The sequence below is a fragment of the Hemitrygon akajei genome, chromosome 8 (assembly GCF_048418815.1).
Source record: "Hemitrygon akajei chromosome 8, sHemAka1.3, whole genome shotgun sequence".
Classification (NCBI taxonomy): Eukaryota; Metazoa; Chordata; class Chondrichthyes; order Myliobatiformes; family Dasyatidae; genus Hemitrygon; species Hemitrygon akajei.
The window spans coordinates 118,928,407-118,949,626 of NC_133131.1; the positions used below are offsets into that span (position 1 = coordinate 118,928,407).

The following is a 21,220-nucleotide window of genomic DNA, read 5'->3' on the forward strand; positions in this document are numbered from 1 at the left end:
ACCGAGGAGAAGTTGGGTAAGTTTTTCACACAGAGAGTGGTGGGTGTGTGGAATGCGGATACAATAGGGTCTTTTAAGAGCCTCTTAGATAGGTACATGGAGCTTAGAAAAACAGAGGGCTATGCACTAGGGAAATTCTAGGCAGTCTGTAGAGTAGGTTTCATGGTTGGCACAACATTGTGGGCTAAAGGACCTATAATGTGCTGTAACTTTCTATGTTCTATGAATTCTGTTGTATTTCTTTATTTTCCTATGGGTTCCTGCAAGAAAATGAATCTCAAGGTTGTATATAGTATGCATACTTTGATAATAAATTTACTTCAAACTAACTGACAGAACATTGTATTCAGCTGATTGTATCTCACTTTGGAAAAGACAAGACGACCTTTGAAGCAGTGCAGAAGAAATTTACAGTAAGATTTCAAGAATGGGGTACTATTTTTACTGGAATCACTGGGTAAACAGAATTATTCTCTTTGGAACAAAGGAGGTTGAAACAATATCTGATCAATGATGTGTCTAGACGAAGTCACAAACATTCATATATGCAATCAAGACAATTAAACATGAGAAAAATCCTCCTAAAGCAATGAGTGGTTAGAATCTAGAATGCACTCCAGGGGAAATAATGGATGTTAAGAGAGAACTGTACAAGTTCCTAAAAGGAAAAGAAATGCAATCCAATAGGTTATGCATACAAGAATTGATGCATTGTTCTTGTTATAGAACAGATATGAAATTAATGAGCCAAACTGTCACCTTTCATGTTTTAACCTTACATTGTTTCTGAAATAATAATTTCAGCAGGTCATGGGAATAGAAGAGTAACAATGAATGAAATCTGAATAGATTTCAAATGGGTTAATTAGATAGAGTGAAACTTCATCAAACCAATCTTTATTTCCATGGCTTTTGAGATAACATATCCAAAACAAGTCAAAGGTCTTTCCTGCCTCAGCAATAAATAGTATGGTCTAGAGTTTCAGCTAGATTTACACTGTCTTTTTCCCTTGCTACAAATTGCCCAAGGTCAGTTAGATCGATTTCAGTACAATTTTAGATGTCTGGTACTATTTCTTTTGAAGAAAAACGTCATAGTGTGACTGCCTTGCCTACAAAACTGTCTATTTCCCCAGGAAAAATCAACCAACAGATGAGTTTTTTTTGTAATGCACCCATTTTCTGAGTTCTATCTTAACTATTTTGGTGATTTCAAGGAGAATACAGGTGGATGTCATAAGATGTTTCTTTAAAGATCTCCAAAATATTTTGCTTAGAGCCCGACTACTTTATGACAATAAATTATTGCATCAGATTATTCACTGGTGATGAACAAGGTACTCTGATCATTAATGCTTTGTTTATTTATGATAACCACATTTTCAGCTGCATTAGTACCAGTGCACCAGGTTACTCTTAAACACATCAAGATATATTTTTGTGTTCAATGGAAGTTGTATTTTCAAACACACAAATGGCCTAGTTCATTAACTATTCTACTTCTGTCTTTATGCAGATAAGTTTCAGCAGAAATTTAAATAAGGCAATTTGTACCCACATTATGATCAGGTTTTCAGCGGACATTCTTCCCTTTCAACTTGTGCAATTATTGATTAGACTCAAAGGGAACAATTCCATAATGAATGTGGAATTACCTCACAACCCATTCTGCATCAACCCAAGTATTTTATTTTTGTTTTCCTTGTCTGGGAGTAGTAAAGTAGATCATATGTTGATTATTGAACCTTTCCAATTTTCATCAGAATGAATGTCTGATAGGTTCTATAATAAGCAATTAATCTACTCTACAAGACTCTAATGGGTTGAATCGAGCAAACTTTCTTGCAATTCCTGTTGAATTTTACATTAAGATTACAAAAGATGATGGCTAATGTTTCTCATTGGAATTCTACATAGAGAATGACAAGACCGTGAAATTATACCTCAAGCAATAATTCTTGTGTGACTTTATTATAAGTGAGTTTTAGATCCCAATATAAATGAGAAAAATATTATGCTCCTGTTTTATATTGTGTATCATTTATGTGCTTGGAGTGAAGTTAAGTTTAGAAAAGTCAGTTATTTTTTCCAATTGAATTATAAAGTTCAAAAGGATCGGATTAAAATATTTTGTCCAAATCAATGTGAAAATACTTAAAGTACGGTACTTACTTAATACTGTTCTTAAAGACATGGAATGCAGAACACCACCATAAAATAATATGAGTTCATTCTTTAGAAACAGTTTATGTATATGTATTAAATCCATAGTGTTCTCTGGATTTCATATTTCTTCACCTTTGTTGTAGAATAATTATATACAAAAATATAATAAAAAGCAAGTGAGACACCATTGAAGTACCTTCACTTGCTATCAGCCTAACAAAATAATCAAATTATAGGAAATTATCATTCAAATACTTAACACATCATTTAAGGTTCCTATATCTGCTACTTTAGAAAGATTGCAGTTTCTAACTAAATGTACAGTACTTGTTAACAGAAATTAGTATTGGACAATAAAGACAAATATAGTTAAGAACTAATTAAAAGTAAGCTAAGCAGATCTATTTGTTTCATGTACTTTGTAATCTCTAAAGACCTAGTATCTGAAAAATAATATTATTTGAATATCAAATAGCCACAATTGGTTGAAATGAAATATGAATTGGAGGTAGCCTCCAACCTGATGGCATGAACATTGACTTCTTTAACTTCTGTTAATGCCCCTCCTCCCCTTCTTACCCCATCCCTGACATATTTAATTGTTTGGTTTTTTTTCCTCTCTGCGTCCATCACTCTGCCTGTTCTCCATCTCCCTCTGGTGCTTCCCCCCTCCCCCTTTCTTTCTCCCGAGGCTTCCCGTCCCATGATCTTTTCCCTTCTCCAGCTCTGTATCACTTTCGCCAATCACCTTTCCAGCTCTTAGCTTCATCCCACCCCCTCCGGTCTTCTCCTATCATTTCACATTTCCTCCTCCCCCCACTACTTTCAAATCTCTTAGCATCTTTCCTTTCAGTTAGTCCTGACGAAGGGTCTCGGCCCGAAACATCGACAGAGCTTCTCCTTATAGATGCTGCCTGGCCTGCTGTGTTCCACCAGCATTTTGTGTGTGTTGTTGATTGAAATTCCAGCATCTGCAGATTTCCTCGTGTTTGCTCTATGAATTTAATTTGTATTGATCTGGGCTCTTCAGGGTATGAAATGTAGCTATTTCTGTGAATGAGTGAAATTTGTAATTGATTACCGTAGATTCCGGACTACAGAGCGCACCTGATTAAAAGCCGCTGGCTCTAATTTTAGAAATAAAATCAATTTTTTAATTGTAAAGGCCGCACCGGATTTTAGGCCGCACTGCTACTTTTAAATATACATACGTATCGGTAACACAAATTACGTTGCATATACTTTTTTACTGAACAGCACGAACAACATTCCAATATCTCCTAGCAACTGGTAAAAATATATATACTGCAGCCTACCAGGAAAAGTTATTGATCGCCTTTAACTTAAAAGCAGCGTTTTCGCTCGGGTCTGACGCGCTCGGGTAACGCGATTGGGTCTAATCGGGTCTGATGCGCTCGGGTCTGACGCGCTCGCGTAACGCGATCGGGTCTAATCGGGTCTGACGCGCTCGCGTAACGCGATCGGGTCTAATCGGGTCTGACGCGCTCGCGTAACGCGATCGGGTCTAATCGGGTCTGACGCGCTCGCGTAACGCGATCGGGTCTAATCGGGTCTGATGCGCTCGGGTCTGACGCGCTCGCGTAACGCGATCGGGTCTAATCGGGTCTGATGCGCTCGGGTCTTGCTTTTCTTCGAGTGTTTTCCATGTTGATGAGGGTGAGTACAAATGACTGATTTACAATAATTTAATTGTGAAAGTGCGCTTGATTTATCGTACAATTTCATTGGACCTCTGTGAACTACTCATCAATTTTATTGGTCTACTGTTACGAGGCAAAATGTTTACGAGGCGGCATGAAAAAAAACCATGTATTAGCCGCTCTGGATTAAAGGCCGCAGAGTTCAAAGCTGTTCAAAATGTGGGAAAAAAGTAGCGGCTTATAATCCGGAATCTACGGTAATTATTGTCATCTGTACTGAGATATAACAAAAAGCTTCAGTTTGCATGCTATCCAGACAGATCATTGCATACGGATGTATTTTAAGGTGGTACAGAAGGAAATAATGCAGAATGAGAATATCTTGCTAAAAACAAAATTCACATGCACACCAGCTACTTAGGGTGAGAAAATTAAGACTCATAACAACAAGACTCTAAATATGGCAAAGAACAGCTGGAGGCAAATGTGTGGCAAGTTGTCATCAATAAACCGTGTAAAGCTGGTTTGCAGAGTGCTTGTAACATAATTGTGTCAGTTTGTAGCTGGAAAGGAATTATGGGGAACAATAAAACATAGTAGTAACAGTCTTTGGAGAAACTAGCTGTAGGAAATTATAGAATTGTTACCAGTACTTAAAGGATTGTTCAACACTGAGAAGACAAAACAGTCATCACTGTGTTTCCTAAAGGTGCCTTTTTAATTTTTAATTTAGGAACAATCATAATGTCTGAGGATCTTAGAGATGCACTTGACAACATGTATGATGCCCGGATTCCAAAACTCTGGTTTAAAATTTCCTGGGAGTCGGCTACTCTTGGATTCTGGTTTACAGAGCTGCTTGAAAGAAATCAACAATTTCACACCTGGATTTTTGATGGACGACCAAACCAATTTTGGATGACGGGATTTTTTAATCCTCAGGTTTGAGCAATGAATATTAAACATTTTTTACAGAACATCACTAAAGCTTTAGCAGAAAAGTATTAATAAGTGAATATTACTATTATCTTTTATAATTTTGACAACACAAAATGTATTCATTGTTCACAGCTGCAATTATAGGCCTCTACTGAATTAGTAATAAGTTAGAAAATGCAAGACAAATATCAGGAAAATTTATAAAGAAATCTTCATTCCTTCATCAGGAACACATGGGGGGGTTGGGTATTAGGAATCAGCTTCAAAATGAGGGATTGTTGCAGGCTGAGGGTGCATGATCTACTCTACATTAATTCTCAATTGAATAGCTGAGAAACTAATTGATATTAAGGAAAGTTCAGTATAAAGTTTTAGACAGAAAGTATTGGAGTATAAAAGTATAAATTTTGCTGTGTAACCAAAACTATGTAGTCAGTTTTGAAACTTGCTATTTGCTATGCATGTGCCCAATTTAGTAGGAGAATGAAATCCTAAGAATGTAGAAGACAATGGTGTGTTAATGAGAGGTAGCTAAGAGATGTAGATGAGAACATGATTAAGTCAATGGGTAGAAACAATAGTGGCAGGATGTACGTGTGATACGCAACTATAGACCGATTGCATATGCTAATGCAACTGGACCAGGAGATTGCTATAAAAAAATGCTATGTCCAAAGGATTGGTGGGCAATCAGCGACTAGCTCAATGACTGTCTCAGCTTTGATTTGCAAATTAAAGTTTAACCCTTCTTGAAGAATCTTCTGCGTCTCCTGGTCATTTGTGGGGCACGAGAAACCACGACAAAAGCAATTATTTCTTCAATTAATTTCACCATCTGGGTGAACACAATTTAGTAGCAGAAGGACAAGAATTGGTCATTTAGTCCCTTTACCTTTCAATGAGAGTATGGTTAAACTCCATTTACCTGCATTACTATTATTTACTGGAAAATATCTATTGATCATAAATTTGAAACTATTTATTGAATTGACATTTCTTTGTTTGGCTGTGATAAAGCTCTCCATTTTTATGTCATTTCACTAGGTCCTAAGACTAACATTCCAGTAGTTTAACTGTACTTGCCTATTACATTTTTGTGATCTGTGCACAAAAGCTCTTTTGATCCTTATAGTTCCTGGCCTTTCACTATCTTGTTTGGGTCCAAATTAAATTATCTTTCACTTTATTATATTGAAACCTGTCTACTGTACATTTCTTCACTCAATTAATGTCTGTAATTTTAATGAGAATTCAGGCTGTTTATTATCCACAAGGTTAATTACCTCACTGATACAAATCCTACAGTCAGCTGCCAAAATCTAGGAATCTCCATATCACTTTTTTCCACGTTAAAGTTTTCCTTACAAACTGATCTTTGATTAAGCTTTTGATCCAGTATCATTTTATGAAACTGTCAAAATTCATGATACCATTATGAAGTGATTTGGTATGTACTGCTACACTAAAGGTCCTAATAAATACATCATGCTGCTTAAACTAGTGTTTTTTGTTGGGAAACTTTGTAATTAGCAAACCGTTTGGCTAAAGCTTCATTTTTTGCTAACTGAGGCACTGAGAAATTGTTCGGTATCATGATAGGCATGTCAGATGCTTTGCAATAGTCTAATGAATATTTTGGGAAATTCAGAGAGTGTGAACCCAAGTGCACAGTGCAAAGAAGAACAGATCTTGCACACTTAAGCTTTTTCCAAACAGGAAGAGGGAATCGTATCCTTCTGGGCCAGAGCCACAGCTGGATCTGGCAACAAAGTTGTAAGGTGTAAAGTTGGAACATATCAACAGGGTATTCAGGCCGAGTTCTTACAGCTAGGGACTGTAGTCATCTGCCTTCATCATCAGGCAGAGGGATTATGAGTCAGAGTTTTGAATGGTGGTTGTTCGAAGGGATAATAGTTAATGGGGTTGAATTGGTAGTCTAGCTATGGGATTGGTGATCTGAGAGATGGATTTTGCACTCAGAAGGCAAGATTGACGTTGGCATGGGTATAGGTGATGTTAGGTGAGTGGTTAGTAGTCATGGCTGGGATGGTCAGTTGGGATGGTGGGTGGGTGCTGTGAGCATTAGGAAATGTGTGTGCATGGCTGGGATATGAGATTCATGTTTGGAGGACTGTTGAATGATTTGGAGGATTTGCTTTCTGCAAGTCATTTGTCATGATTTGGGTGTATTGGTGGTTGTACAGTCTGTTTGCATGATTGGTGTAAGCCAATACTTGCAGTAGAGGGTTGGTAGGTCAGAAAGTTACAATAACTACTTCACTGTACTAGTAGAATCCATAGATTGGTTCGAGAGAGACTCATACGTTTTTAGAAGGATTAACAATTTTTTAAGCAGATCCCTTCTAATACATTTGGAAGCTGGTGTCATGGACGCTGTGAAAAGGTTTTCTAGCTTTCCTGTGCTCACCTACTTCTTGTCCCCAGGTTACCTAAGCTGCAGTCCAACCACCAGCTGATCCCACTCCTGGTTAAAACTCCAAACCCATGTATTCCCCAGCCAATGGCATTGCCTCAGTTCTCCAACCCCGGTCACCAATCCTCCTTCCTCTCTGTGATCATCCAGCCAACCCTAGGATTTAATTGTTTCTGCAAGTATAGTGCATCAGTCTCTCTATATGGCTGAATTGTGTTGAGTCACAATTCATTTCTGAGCAGAATCTCTTTAAGCACAATTAGACTCATCTTTTGGCAATTTTCTGGCTTGTTTCTTTGGAGATTTGGTTCTGCTTGTTGGCTTAATCACACTGCAGGATTATACACTGTCAGTGTTAAGGAATTTGTGCCATTGTATTGTGGAGCAAGTTGTATAGCATTGGCTCAATGTAAAAGCAATTGTGAATAGAATGTAACATTTCTCACACAGTCTGTGACTATTTTCTGATCACCAGGTGTTCTCTGTTGCATAAAATTAATTAGGTATGTGCTCAGGAATAAAATTAAAACCTGATCCTCATCCAACCCAACTATGGCAATGCAAACCAGATTGAGTTCCTACACCAATAACAGATATTTGTTATATCTGATCCAACCTTTGCAACAAATAAAATAATTCCCAAATGTTCTATTTACATGAAGTAATATGAAACAAATCCTGCCCTGTCATGACAGGGCTGCTTGACCTGACTTGATCCATGTCTGACTGTTTTACCAATCTGAGCTTGATGCATGTAGTCAGCTTCTATCAAGGTGGGTAGCCAGGGCTCTACAATAAATGAACAAAAATCTGGCATTGTTGTATTCAGTAGGAGTATTGGTGGGTCTTGTTTGTCTTGCCTCTAGAATGGCACTGTGTCCAGAGATTTTACTCCTTGTTCAGTTATTGTAGGACACTGTCACCAAAGTCAGAACTGTTGTAAAACAGTGATCAAAATAAATGAAGTAATACACTTAATTCAAAATATGCTGGAACCTGAAGTAATTGATGCCAACAAGTTAATCATCTATTCACACCAGTGAGAGCAAGGTATAGCCGTTTCTTACACATTCGTATTTCTGTTATAAAATGTCCCAGAATCAAAATAGGCCGTTTAACCAATTTCTGCTTGGTTCAATTCTCCTCTTCTCCCCATAACCATCTTTAAATTGCAGACTTATATCCACAGTAATATGGGTTTGGATCAAAATTTGTGTTTTTTCCATTGTTTTTTTTCCATAATTTATGCATTCTTATTACAATCTAAGATCATTTGCATATTTATATTGAGAATTTCATCCTTGGTCTGTAGTGTTAAATGTTGAAGTCAATGGAATAAATTACAGAGCCACTGCATAACAAACTATCAGACTCAGATTTAATATCACCAACATATGTCTATTTATTTGTTTATTTATTTATTTAATCTGTGAGAAATTTGTTCTTATATGGTAGCAGTATACTATATAGCTTATTTAATGCTACTGATCTGCAGTGAGTCACTAGGAAAATATTACTATTGTTTTAATAATAATCTTGAGGATCTCTTTCTGATTATTCCCTAATCAGCTGAGCCGCATTGGAAAGTAATATATGCCCCATAAAAGTGTCAACCTTCTCCAACTGAGTCTAACCATTATTAATATTCAATTGCATTGCCATTGTCCAGTCCCCTATTATCAATGTCCTGAGGATATAATATCATTGCAGTACCAAATTAATACTCTAACGCAAGAGCAAATATCCTGGTTTCAAGACTGGATTTCCTGACTCATCTCCTGATACACCACAGCCTCTTCACCATCAACACAGTGACAAAAAGGTGCAATGGAATACTCTCCAGTTGTCTAAATGAGTGCAATTCTAATAACAGAGGGACCACTTTGAATGTAGCAAAGTAACCCCACCAAATTGGTACTTCTTTCCATCTCTCTAAATATTCATACCCTTCAGCAAGGCTGCACAATGGATCTAGTACAAAATGCACTACCATTATAACCCCAAGCTACTAAAACAGCAGTTCCTAATCATTCAGCTTCCACAAACAAAAAGGCAGTGTACACTATGGAGCACCTGCTGATTCCTCTCTAATCACATACCATTCTGATTTAAAAACATATCACAGTACATTCAGCATTTTTGTGCCTAAATCTTGGAACTCTAACATTGTGGAAATACTTTCACCAAAAGGACTGCAGCCGTTAGAGAAGATGGGCCACCACTGCCTCTCAAGGTCAATTAATGTTGGGCTGTAATTGCTAATGATATTCACATCCCAAGAAAGCTGATCTTGTCACTCATAACATTTCCTTCCAATTATTTCCTGTTGTGCATTTTACACTACCTTTCTGATGTTCTTGTAGTGAGATAGTCAATGTGATATGGTATATCTATACCATAATGATACAAATCGTGTTTCCATCACAACTAAAGGAAATACAACATGGGTGACCAGCTCTCTTTTTCAATATTGTTATCCCTATCCAATTGCCTCAGAAGGTGCCAGAGGGGCAGGTTTCCACAGTATGCCACATACAGAGAGTCTTTCTGATCCCTGCACCCAGGAGACTTGGTAGCAAAGGTTTTTGAATTGAAGGAGACTTTTGTTGTGGTTTTGTCACAGGATAGAATTCTTGACAAGGGTGGCATTAGTGACATAAAAGAAAGTATGATTTTTTTTCCTGGTATTTAGTTCTGATGACATCAAGACCACTGAGACCTTTGCACGTACTCTTGCTCTAATAAAACTAATCTATTACTTCTTTGATATAGCCAGAGATAACATGTTCTTGTGTCTCCTATAGCTATTCGGTGGCTGGACATCTGATAGTCTATCCGTGAATGCTAGCCCTTGGCCGACATTTCCAGTACAGATCATCCCCTTATGGACTTCAACAGTGGGGTTTTGTGAAATTTTCATTTGGCCAATGTTCCCGTTTGGCGGTCCGACCTCAGATAGTCTGCCCATAAATGCCACCACTTGGCTGATAGGATCCATCTAAATCTGTCCCTATACAGACTTTGGCAATGAATAGTTACTGACTTGAAATGCGGAAGTTATATTAATGTACAGGAGCTATATCCATTTTCTCTGTATATTAAATAAACTGATTGGAAATATCTTAGTACAGCCTATTTATTGATCATTGTGACAAGGGTAAGGCAGTGGATGTAGTCTATATGGACTTCAGCAAGGCCTTTGACAAAGTTCCACATGGAAGGTTAGTTAAGAAGGTTCAGTCGTTAGGTATTAATGCTGGAGTAATAAAATGGATTCAACAGTGGCTAGATGGGAGATGCCAGAGAGTAGTGGTGGATAATTGTTTATCGGGATGGAGGCCGGTGACTAGCGGGATGCCTCAGGGATCTGTTTTGGGCCCAATGTCGTTTGTAATATACATAAATGATCTGGATGTTGGGGTGGTAAATTGGATTAGTAAGTATGCCGATGATACTAAGGTAGGAGGTGTTGTGGATAATGAGGTGGGTTTTCAAAGCTTGCAGGGAGATTTATGCCGGTTAGAAGAATGGGCTGAACGTTGGCAGATGGAGTTTAATGCTGAGAAGTGTGAGGTTCTACATTTTGGCAGGAATAATCCAAATAGAACATACAGGGTAAATGGTAGGGCATTGAGGAATGCAGTGGAACAGAGAGATCTAGGAATAACAGTGCATAGTTCCCTGAAGGTGGAGTCTCATGTAGATAGGGTGGTGAAGAAGGCTTTTAGAACGCTGGCCTTTATAAATCAGAGCATTGAGTACAGAAGTTGGGATGTAATGTTAAAATTGTACAAGGCATTGGGAAGGCCAAATTTGGAATATTGTGTACAGTTCTGGTCACCGAATTATAGGAAAGATATCAATAAATTAGAGAGAGTGCAGAGGATTTACTAGGATGTTACCTGGGTTTCAGCACTTAAGTTACAGAGAAAAGTTGAACAAGTTAGGTCTCTATTCATTGGAGCGTAGAAGGTTGAAGGGGGATTTGATCGAGGTATTTAAAATTTTGAGAGGGATAGATAGAGTTGACGTGAATAGGCTGTTTCCATTGAGAGTAGGGGAGATTCAAACGAGAGGACATCATTTGAGAGTTAGGGGGCAAAAGTTTAAGGGAAACACGAGGGGGTATTTCTTTACTCAGAGAGTGATAGCTGTGTGGAATGAGCTTCCTGTAGAAGTAGTAGAGGCCAATTCAGTTGTGTCATTTAAGGTAAAATTGGATAGGTATATGGACAGGAAAGGAGTGGAGGGTTATGGGCTGAGTGCGAGTAGGTGGGACTAGGTGAGATTAAGAGTTCGGCACGGACTAGGAGGGCCGAGATGGCCTGTTTCCGTGCTGTGATTGTTATATGAATTGAAAAGAAATTCTCTGAGGTAACATGGAGAGCCAGCTTAGAGTAATATATTGTGATACAATATTAATTTTACAAACAATATTTCAAGTTTAGAATGCAGGAATTTTTCAAATATCATCCATCTATCCAATCATGTAATGTTAGCATTGGAATGTATTTTTGTTTCTCCTTCAATGAATTGTACAGATACCTATATTTAGTAGATCTTACATCTGTATTAAAAAAATCTAAAGTGGGTTATCTCTTTGCAGGGTTTTTTGACGGCAATGCGACAAGAAACCACACGGATGAATCTGAACAAGGGCTGGGCCCTAGATAGTGTTATTCTTTATAATGAAGTCACCAGAATGATGAAAGAAGATGTTAATGCTCCTCCTGCTGCAGATATTGGTGGTGTTTATGTCTATGGCCTATTTCTGGATGGTGGAGGCTGGGACAAAAAAAATGTAAGGCTTATGGAATCATCTCCAAAGGTAAGTATAAGACTCAGAAGCCTTCAGCCTATCAAATCTGCCCCACCATGGCTGATCCTGGATCCCACTGAACCCCATATGCCTGCATTCTCACCATCCTTTGATGCCCTGACTTCTGCTTTAAATATACCCACGACTTAGACTCCACTGCAGTCTGTGGCAGAGCACTCCACAGATTCACCACTCTCTGGCTAAAAAATTCCTCCTTATCTCTTCTAAAAGGTCACCCCTCAATTTTGAGGCTGTGCTCTCTAGTTCTGGATATCCCCACCATAGGAAACACCCTCTGCATATCTACCTTATCTAGTCCTTTCAACATTCGGCAAGTTTCAATGAGATCTCTCCGCATTCTTCTAAATTTCAATGAGTACGGGGCCAAAGCTGCCAAACTCTCATATGTTAACCCCTTCATTCCCGGAATCATCTTCAGGAACCTCCTCTGAACTCACATCCTTTCTGAGATATGGGGCCCAACACTGTTAACAATACTCCAAGTGTGGCCTGACTTGCGTCTTATATAACGTTAGCATTTTCTCCTTGCTTTTATATTCTATTCCCCTTGAAATAAATGCCAACATTACATTTGCCGCCTTTAACCACAGACTCAACCTGTAAATTAACCTTCTGGGAGTCTTGCACGAGGACTCCCAAGTCCCTCTGCATCTCTGATGTTTGAACCTTCTCTCCATTTAGATTATAGTCCGCACTACTGTACCAAAATGTATTATCATACATTTCCCAGCTGTATTCCATCTGCCACTTCTTTGCCATCTCTTTAAATTTGTCTAAGTTCTGCTGCAATTGCATTGCTTCCTCAGCACTACCCTCCCCTCTACTCATCTACATATCATCTGCAAACTTTGCCACAAAGCCATCAATTCCATTATCCAAATCACAAACAAGAGAAAAATCTGCAGATGTTGTAAATTCGTGCAACACACACAAAATGCTGGAGGAATGCAGCAGGCCAGGCTGCAATTATCTGGTAACAGGCCTAGCCCCAATAAGGAAGTACCAAAAGATTCTCTCTGAACAAATAAAGACCCAATATTGTTCATGTTTCATTTCTAGGTGGGTTACAATATACTTATAAAGTAGCTAATACATTGTCAAAGTTTTTATTGAAGGGCTTCATGGTAGAGTGCAATGCACTGTCCTTATCATTAAGATATAATGACGTGGTCTCTTTCATATATTGAAGTTTATTTGGTGTAGACAGATCCTTATGTGGTGCAACTCTTTCTCTCTAATATCTCCCTCATTACTCTGATGACTTGTGGCTTTATATAATCTCACTTGGTTTACATAACTTGCTGCCTTTCAGTCCACATTGACCCAGTAGATTAATTTTCAGGCATGGAATTTAAATTTCATAGCCTCATTGACTAACATTTTTAGCTTTATCTATCAGTATGGTAACGTAGTGGGTAGCAAAACGCTTTACAGTAACAGCGACCTGGTTTCATTTACTGCCTCTGTAAGGACTTTGTACACTCTCCCATGACCACCTGGGTTTCCTCCCACAGTTAAGTTAATTGAATATTGTAAATTGTCCCGTGATTAGGCTAGGGTTAGGAATAATGATCTCAAAATGGCAGTGCAGGCTCGAAGGGCCAAATGGTCTACTTCTGCACCTATTGTCTATTGTTAAAATTGGGTTTGCTGGGCGGCACAACTTGAAGAACCAAAAGGGCCTGCTCTGCACTGTATCTCAATAAATAGAAATAAATAAATACTGGAATAAAGCCAGTAAATTAAAAGAAATTACAGAAGGGTCAGTCTTTCTCTTTCTGTGTGTTCTCTAGTAGACAAGTAACTACGGTAGTTTCATTTAGTTCAGCTCTCTCAATGGGAAGCAGCGGGACTCCGGCCGGTATTTTCTCATAAGCACAGCAGTCAGGATTCAATTCTGATCCCGAGTGTCATTTGTGTAGAGTTTGCACATTCTCCTCGTGACCGTGTAGGTTTGCTCAGGGGGCTCAGACTTCATTCTCCATTCCCAAAGTGTGCTGGTTATTAGGTGGATTGGCTACTCTAAATCAGTCAATGGCAAGAGGGTGATAGGAGAATTGAAGAGTGTGGGATGGTTGGGGGAAGGTTAATGGACCTTTTTTTTCAAGGTTCATTCATGGGGTGTTGGCTTGACAGGTTGAGCCAGTATTTAATTGCCTATGTATGAGAGAACAGATTGCAGGGAAATAGGGGATTGAGTTTGATGTGATCAGTCTGAGAGCTAGCATGGACTCAGTGGGCCAAATAACATCCTTCTATGTTGTAAAACATGTAATATGCAATACAAGGTTTTCATTGAGCTACATATGTGACAGAGATAAGACATCAAATCCTCTTAACATCTATTCTGTAAAGCTCTGTCGAAAGTTTACCTGTTTCAATGAATCTGATATATATCGTTCTTCTAAACTCTTTGGTAGAGACTTATTCTGCTCTTTTTTTCCCCATAAAATAATCCCTGTGATCAACTTAGTGAGACATCAGTGCACCAGCCTCAAAGGCAAGTCTCCTGAATTTAGAATATCATTGCAATCAATATTTGAAGCATGAAGTTGCGAAAACCCTATGTGGCTGATGTATTCCATCTCTTTGCATGGAAGACCAACGTTCTATTTGTCTTCTTAATCACCTGCTTTATCTGCATACTTACATTGTTTCTTTTAAGAGAACACCCTGATCTCTGAAAACACTAATATTTATTTCACATAAAAAAGATATATATTATATATATAATACTCTGCTTTTCTGCCTACCAATTGGACTACCTCATATTCCTGCACATTATACAGCATCTGTCTTCTTTCTGGCTATTTTCATAAACTTTGCTGTTCTCACAACTTGCATTCCACAGAATTTTGCATCATCAGCAAACCATCAGTCCCTTATCTAAACATCAGATGCCCCAGCACAGTCCTTTGATGAATACATTTTGATTAAGCAGTAATTTATGACAGCACTTAGGCACATGTTGAAATCTTTGTATTTATTCTGAAGGTCTTGCATTATTCATTTCAGTGTTCAGACTGTAATTAAAAAAGGAAAGATCTACAGTTATGTTGTTCTTTTCCTATTCTCTTGTGGATGTCAGAAACCATTTTAAAATTGATTTTTGAAGTGGGATTATTGTACTAACCTAGGAAATGGTGCATCCAATTTTTGCAGTTAGCTCCCATAAAGAGAAATGTAATAATGATCAGACAATCCGTTTTAGTAATGTTGACTGTGGAATATACCCTTCTTCTCTAATCTCATAAAAATGTAATGTCATTTTTATTCACGTCACAGACCCAACGTAGCTTTGGTTTACTAGCTTAACGAAAAGATTTAGCTGCAACACTACTGCACAAGATCACATTTGGATGCTTCTGTTGATGTTGTTGCTCAAATAGGATTCTTCACTAAAAAGAAAAAATCTGCAGATGCTAGAAATCCAAGCAATATGCACACACAACAAGCTGGAGGAACTCAGCAGAGCAGGCAGTATCTATGGAAGAGAGGCTTTGTGAAGGGAAGATCATGCCTCACGAGCCTGATTGAGCTTTTTGAAGAGGTAACAAAAGAAATTGATGAGGGTAGGGCAGTGGATGTGGTCTACATGGACTTTAGCAAGGCATTTGACAAGGTCCCTCACGAGAGACTCATCCAGAAAGTCATGAAGCATGGGATAAGTGGAAACCTGGCTGTTTGGATAAAAAAATTGGCTTAAAGGAAGAAAGCAGAGGGTAGTTGTGGAAGGAAAGTATTCTGCCTGGAGGTCGGTGACTAGTGGAGTGCCACAGGGATTGTCCTGGGACCCCTGCTATTTGTGATTTTTATAAATAACCTGGATGTAGAGGCAGAAGGATGGGTGAGTAAGTTGTGCGGATGACATGAAGATTGGAGGAGTTGTGGATGGAGCTGTAGGTTGTCGAAGGTTACAAGAGGATATAGACAGGCCGCAGAGTTGGGCAGAAAAATGGCAGATGGAGTTCAATCTGGATAAGTGTGAGGTGATGCATTTTGGAAGGACAAACCAGAAGACTGAGTACAGGATTACTGGTCAGTTACTTAAGAGTGTGGATGGTCAAAGGGACCTTGGGGTTCAAATCCATACATCCCTCAAGGTCGCTGCGCAGGTTGATAGGGTAGTTAAGAAGGCCTATGGGATGCTAGGCTTCATTAACAGGGGGTTTGAGTTCAAGAATAGAGAGGTCATGTTGCAACGCTACAAATCTCTGGTGAGACCGCATTTAGAGTATTGTGTTCAGTTCTGGTCACCTCATTATAGGAAGGATGTGGAAGCTATGGAGAGGGTGCAGAGGAGATTTACCAGGATGTTGCCTGGTTTGGAGAACAAGTCATATGAAGCAAGATTAGCAGAGCTGGGACTTTTCTCTTTGGAGCATAGAAGAATGAGAGGGGCCTTGATAGAGGTCTACAAGATTATGAGAGGCATAGATAGGGTGGATAGTCAGTAGCTATTTCCCAGGGCACCAATAGCAAACACCAGAGGGCATATGTACAAAATTAAGGGAGGGAAGTTTAGGGGAAACATCAGGGGTAAGTTCCCCCCCCCCCCCCCCCCACACAGAGGGTTGTGAGTGCCTGGAATGACTTGCCAGGGATGGTGGTGAAGGCTAAAACATTAGGGGTTTTTAAGAGCCTCTTGGACAGGCACATGGATGAAAGAAAAATGGAAGGTTATGGGGTAGTGTGGGTTTAGTACTTTTTTTTAAATAAAGGATTATATGGGTCGGCACAACATGGAGGGCTAAAGGGCCTGTACTGTGCTGTAATGTTCTATGGTTCTATAGTACAGTCAATGTTTTGGGCCAAGGCCCTTCAGCAGGGCTGGAGAAAAAAAAAGCTGAGGAGTAGATCTAGAAGGTGGGGGAAGGATCCTATGAGATGCATGGTACAAGCTGGTGGTGACGATATATGGCTGCGGTATCAGGACTCAGTGAGCACATGGTTGAGGAGTTGGAGGGCTGCAGAGATCAGGGGGAGCAGTGAGAGGTGGTTTTACTGACATCCTGTCAAAGGAAAGTTTTAAACTTCTTCAGGGTAGGCATCCCTGGAAGACACTGCAGTGTAGTAATCCAATTTCAATCAAGAGAAAATCTGCAGATTCTTAACTGGAGGCTTTTTTTCTCAAACTTAGTGTTACTCTAATCGTACTTTGTGCTAATGAATATGTCAAACTAAATTTTATAGGTCTATTAAGAGTAAAACGGTGGTTAGGGAGAGAATAAGTCCTTAATAATAGTCTGTGTGTGGAACCAAAGGAAATGGGTGATATTTTAAATGAATATTTATCTTCAGTTTTTATTATGGAGAAAACAATGAGAAATGAGTGGGATGTCTTGGACCACATTGAGGTGTCTTGAATCTATGGCATTCTTTGCTACAGGCAGCTGTGGAGGCCAAGTCTTCATGTATATTTAAGGTAGAGGTTGATAAATTCTTGATTGGTCAGGGCATGAAGAGAAATAAGGAGAAGGCAGGAGATTGGGGCTGGAGGAAAATTGGATCAACCATGATGAAATGGTGGAGTAGACTCAATGGGCCAAACTGCCTAATTCTGCTCCTATATCTTAAGGTCATAAAATACATTAAGATGGATAAATACCCAGATCTTCACCTGGTGGATTTTTAGACTTTGTGGGAACAAATTGTGAAGGTCCTTGCAGAGATTTTTTCTTCATCTTTGGCCACAGGTGAAGTTCTGGAAGACTGGAGAGTGACTAATGTGATAATGTTATTTAGAAAGGGCAACAAAAACAATTCAGAAGCTCTTTGAGGAGGTAAGCAAGAGGGTAGATGAGCGTAGGGCAGTGGACATTATTGATTATGAACTTTAACGAGGCCTTTTGACAAGATACCTCATGACAGGCTAGTCTGGAAGATTAGATTACATGGGATCCAGGAGGAGATGGCGGACAGGCTTCATAATTGGTGGGAAGCAGAAGGTGATGGATGTGTCTAAAGGGGTCACTGCTGGGATCTTTGTTTATGATTTATATAAACAATTTGGATCTAGACTGGGACATTATTCCTTGAAACATAGAAAAATGAGAGGTGACCTGATAGAGGTATGGAAGATTATGAGCGACATAGGGAGTGAAATGAAAGGCCACTATGAGCAAGAGATCATAGGTTTAATATCAGAGGCAAAAGATTTATAAGGGTCATTAGGATCAGCTTCTTCATGCAAGGGGTGGTGCATATTTGGAATGAGCCACCAGAGGCAAGCACATTAGTGATATTTAAAAGATGTCTAGAATAAGTATGTGGATAGGAGAGGTTTCGAGGACTGTGGGCCAAATGCAGGCTAATGGGACTAACTTATTGGGCAACAGAATCGACATGGATGGGTTGGGCTGAAGGACTTGTTTCCAAGCTGTATGAATTTTACACAATTGTTCTACACAGCAGCCTAAGGATATGGTTGAAGCAGGTTAGTCGATACATTTAAGTAGTATGTGGACGTACATGGATGACAGCAGTTTAGAGGGTTATGGGCTAAATGGATTAGCTTGAAGATGCATCTTTGTTGGCATGGACACTTATAGCCTGAAGGGCCTTTTTCTGTGCAGTATAATTCTACGACTCTATATAGGTTTTATTTTTAAAAAACAGCAACAGCAACCTTAATTTTTCATAATTTGTTCTGACAAACAAAACAACGAGTGGCAAGATCAGAGCAAACAGAAAAATGTGGAAAGAGCTTACCATCCCCAAGACCTTCATTCCTCCCATTGTTAATGACACAAACTGAGGTTAAATTATAGCTTTTAAAAATGTTGTGGTTGGGTGTTTGTCTGGTTGCATCCAATTTGTGGAACTGCAAGTGATAATTAAGTGTTGCAGCACATCCATTTTCAAAGTATGTAAGAAAAATGTGAGATAAGAGGGAATATAAAAATAAAAGACCTGAAAGATCATAAATCAGTACCAGAGAAAGTTAATGATTAATAATAAGATTTGACAAAATACTTAACTATATTCTGATACTACTTCTCCTGCACCCATGAGTTTTTCAGATTTGCACTCCAAGATGCAAGGCTAGGTCAGAAGAAGCATCAAAGCTATTTCTATCCTCTTGCTCCTGATGTACTTGGAGAAGATTTTGGGATTCTCTTTAATCTTAATGGTCAGGATCATTTCATGGTCCCTTTTGGCCACCTCTCCTGCACACTTGTTATTCCTTCACTCTGCAGTTGCCCATGCCAGCCATAGGTTTCCTTTAGTTTTACCTGATCAGTCCCTCAATACCTTTTGTCATCTATCATTCCTTCATTCTGCCATCTTTGCCTTTCCTCCTTACAGTGGATCTGAGCTCTTACTAATTCTCTTTTAAAAGATTTGAGATATAAAAAAACCTTTTCCCCATTGTAAGGGCTGGCCAAGACCAGAAAACATGGATTAGAGGCAAGGAGTGAAAGGGTTATAAAGGACCAAAGGAAAATCATTTTTCCAGTGGATGGTTGTAATCTAAAACACACTGCCTTAGTTAGCAGCGGAGGCAGATACTCTACGAAATTTAAAAATCATCTGGATGAACACTTAAATGACGAGAGTGCCGCAGGCTGCAAACAAATGCTGGAAAATGGCATTAATATACATAGATACTTGATGGGTGGGCTGACGGGTCTGCCTCTGTACACCTATTTGTGTTTCTTTGAATGACTCTTCTTTCCAATTGTCTTTGCAGGTACTGTTCACCTTGCTTCCAGTAGTTCATGTGTATGCCATTAGTGCCACTGCACCTCCTGATCCCAAGAAACAGCAGGGGGCGGTGTATTCATGCCCTGTGTATAAGAAGCCCAGGAGAACTGATCTGACGTTCATCTTCTCTCTGTATCTGAAAACAATGCAGAATCCAGATCACTGGACTCTGCGTGGTGTTGCTTTACTCTGTGACTCCAAATAAACACAGAAAAAGCAATGCAAATTTTGCAAAGTTCATTTAAGTATTGTGTTTAATACAACCTGAAATTAAATGCTGAGAATATGTTTATCCTATTGCATAATCTTGTAATGTATGTGTAGCATTCTGGGAGTTGTTTGAACATGCCCTGTAAAGTTTAGCACTTAATCTTGGAGAATAATGGAGAATGGAGAATATCTATCTATCTATCTATTTCAACCTGTGTTACACCTTACCAGATCTTCTTTCACAAATATAAATGATGAACAGGAAGTCTGCCTCACAAAATTAGGCAGGGTACAAAACAGGGTTTCATCTCCAAATCCCCAAAACCTTACCACTCTCTTCATCTATCAAGCAATGTGAAGGAATATACTCCACTTGCCTGGATGAATGCAGCTCCAACAATACTTATAACCTCAAGGAGAAAGCAGCCCCGTTGACTAACACACCTTGCATCACCGTAAACATGCTCCTTCCACACAGGCAAACAGAGTTTATAGTTACTACAATATTTGATAACACCAATGACTTCAATCAGCAAGAAGAACAATGGAAGCAGGATCGTGGAAACAGCACCCTGTAGGCTCTCCTCCAATTCACATGCCTGATTTTGAAAAACTATTTTTTTCCATCATCTAAATCCTCCTCAGGAGCATTGTAGGTGTACCTCCACCAGAAGAACATCAGCAGTTTAACTGCCATTGAGGATGTAGTGGGAATGATCTTCTTAAAGATAATAAACACTGTATTCACATAAATAGTCCCATTGAACAGGTAAAAATTCACAAGAATGCCTGATTGCATTAATATTTTAAGTTAATTTACTTTTAAAAGGGGCCTAAACAATTCTTATCAGAAACTCTTCATTTTAGCAATACTCTAGTGATTAGGCTACCTAGTTTCCTAGTTCATTCTTCAAAAATAAATGAATTATTCCAGTACTGAGGTATTTGTTTCTCCATGCCATTAAATAATTGTTTTACTGTAGATAACAATAATTGAAAAAATAATACACCCTGAATAAAACATTTGAACCCAAAAAATAAAAAAATTGTGTTCACGTATTATTCATCTCATCAGAGTAAGCTCTGAGTCTAATTTTGAACAAAACCTTCAAGTTAAAAAAAGGCTCTGAAAACTTGTACCAACTAACTGGCGGGTGTATTCAAAGACATTTTCAACCTCTCACCGCTATGGTTGGAAGTTCCCACCTGCTTCAAAAGGGCAACAATTATACCAGTGTCCAAGAAGAGCACCTTGAGCTACCT

The 21,220-nt window shown here is 38.9% G+C and overlaps 1 protein-coding gene across 1 annotated transcript in view; it reads left to right on the plus strand.

Moving 5' to 3' along the window:
* The window catches only part of dnah5l (dynein, axonemal, heavy chain 5 like), a gene marked incomplete at its 5' end in the record, with an annotated part of 260,289 nt that extends 239,306 nt beyond the window's left edge, over positions 1 to 20,983 (plus strand). The window contains 3 exons of the mRNA XM_073055303.1: positions 4,561 to 4,769; positions 11,807 to 12,028; positions 19,734 to 20,983. Coding sequence (XP_072911404.1) covers positions 4,561 to 4,769; positions 11,807 to 12,028; positions 19,734 to 19,952 — 650 coding nt within the window. The remainder of the gene's footprint in view (positions 1 to 4,560; positions 4,770 to 11,806; positions 12,029 to 19,733) is intronic.
* Between the last annotated feature and the right edge of the window lie 237 nt (positions 20,984 to 21,220).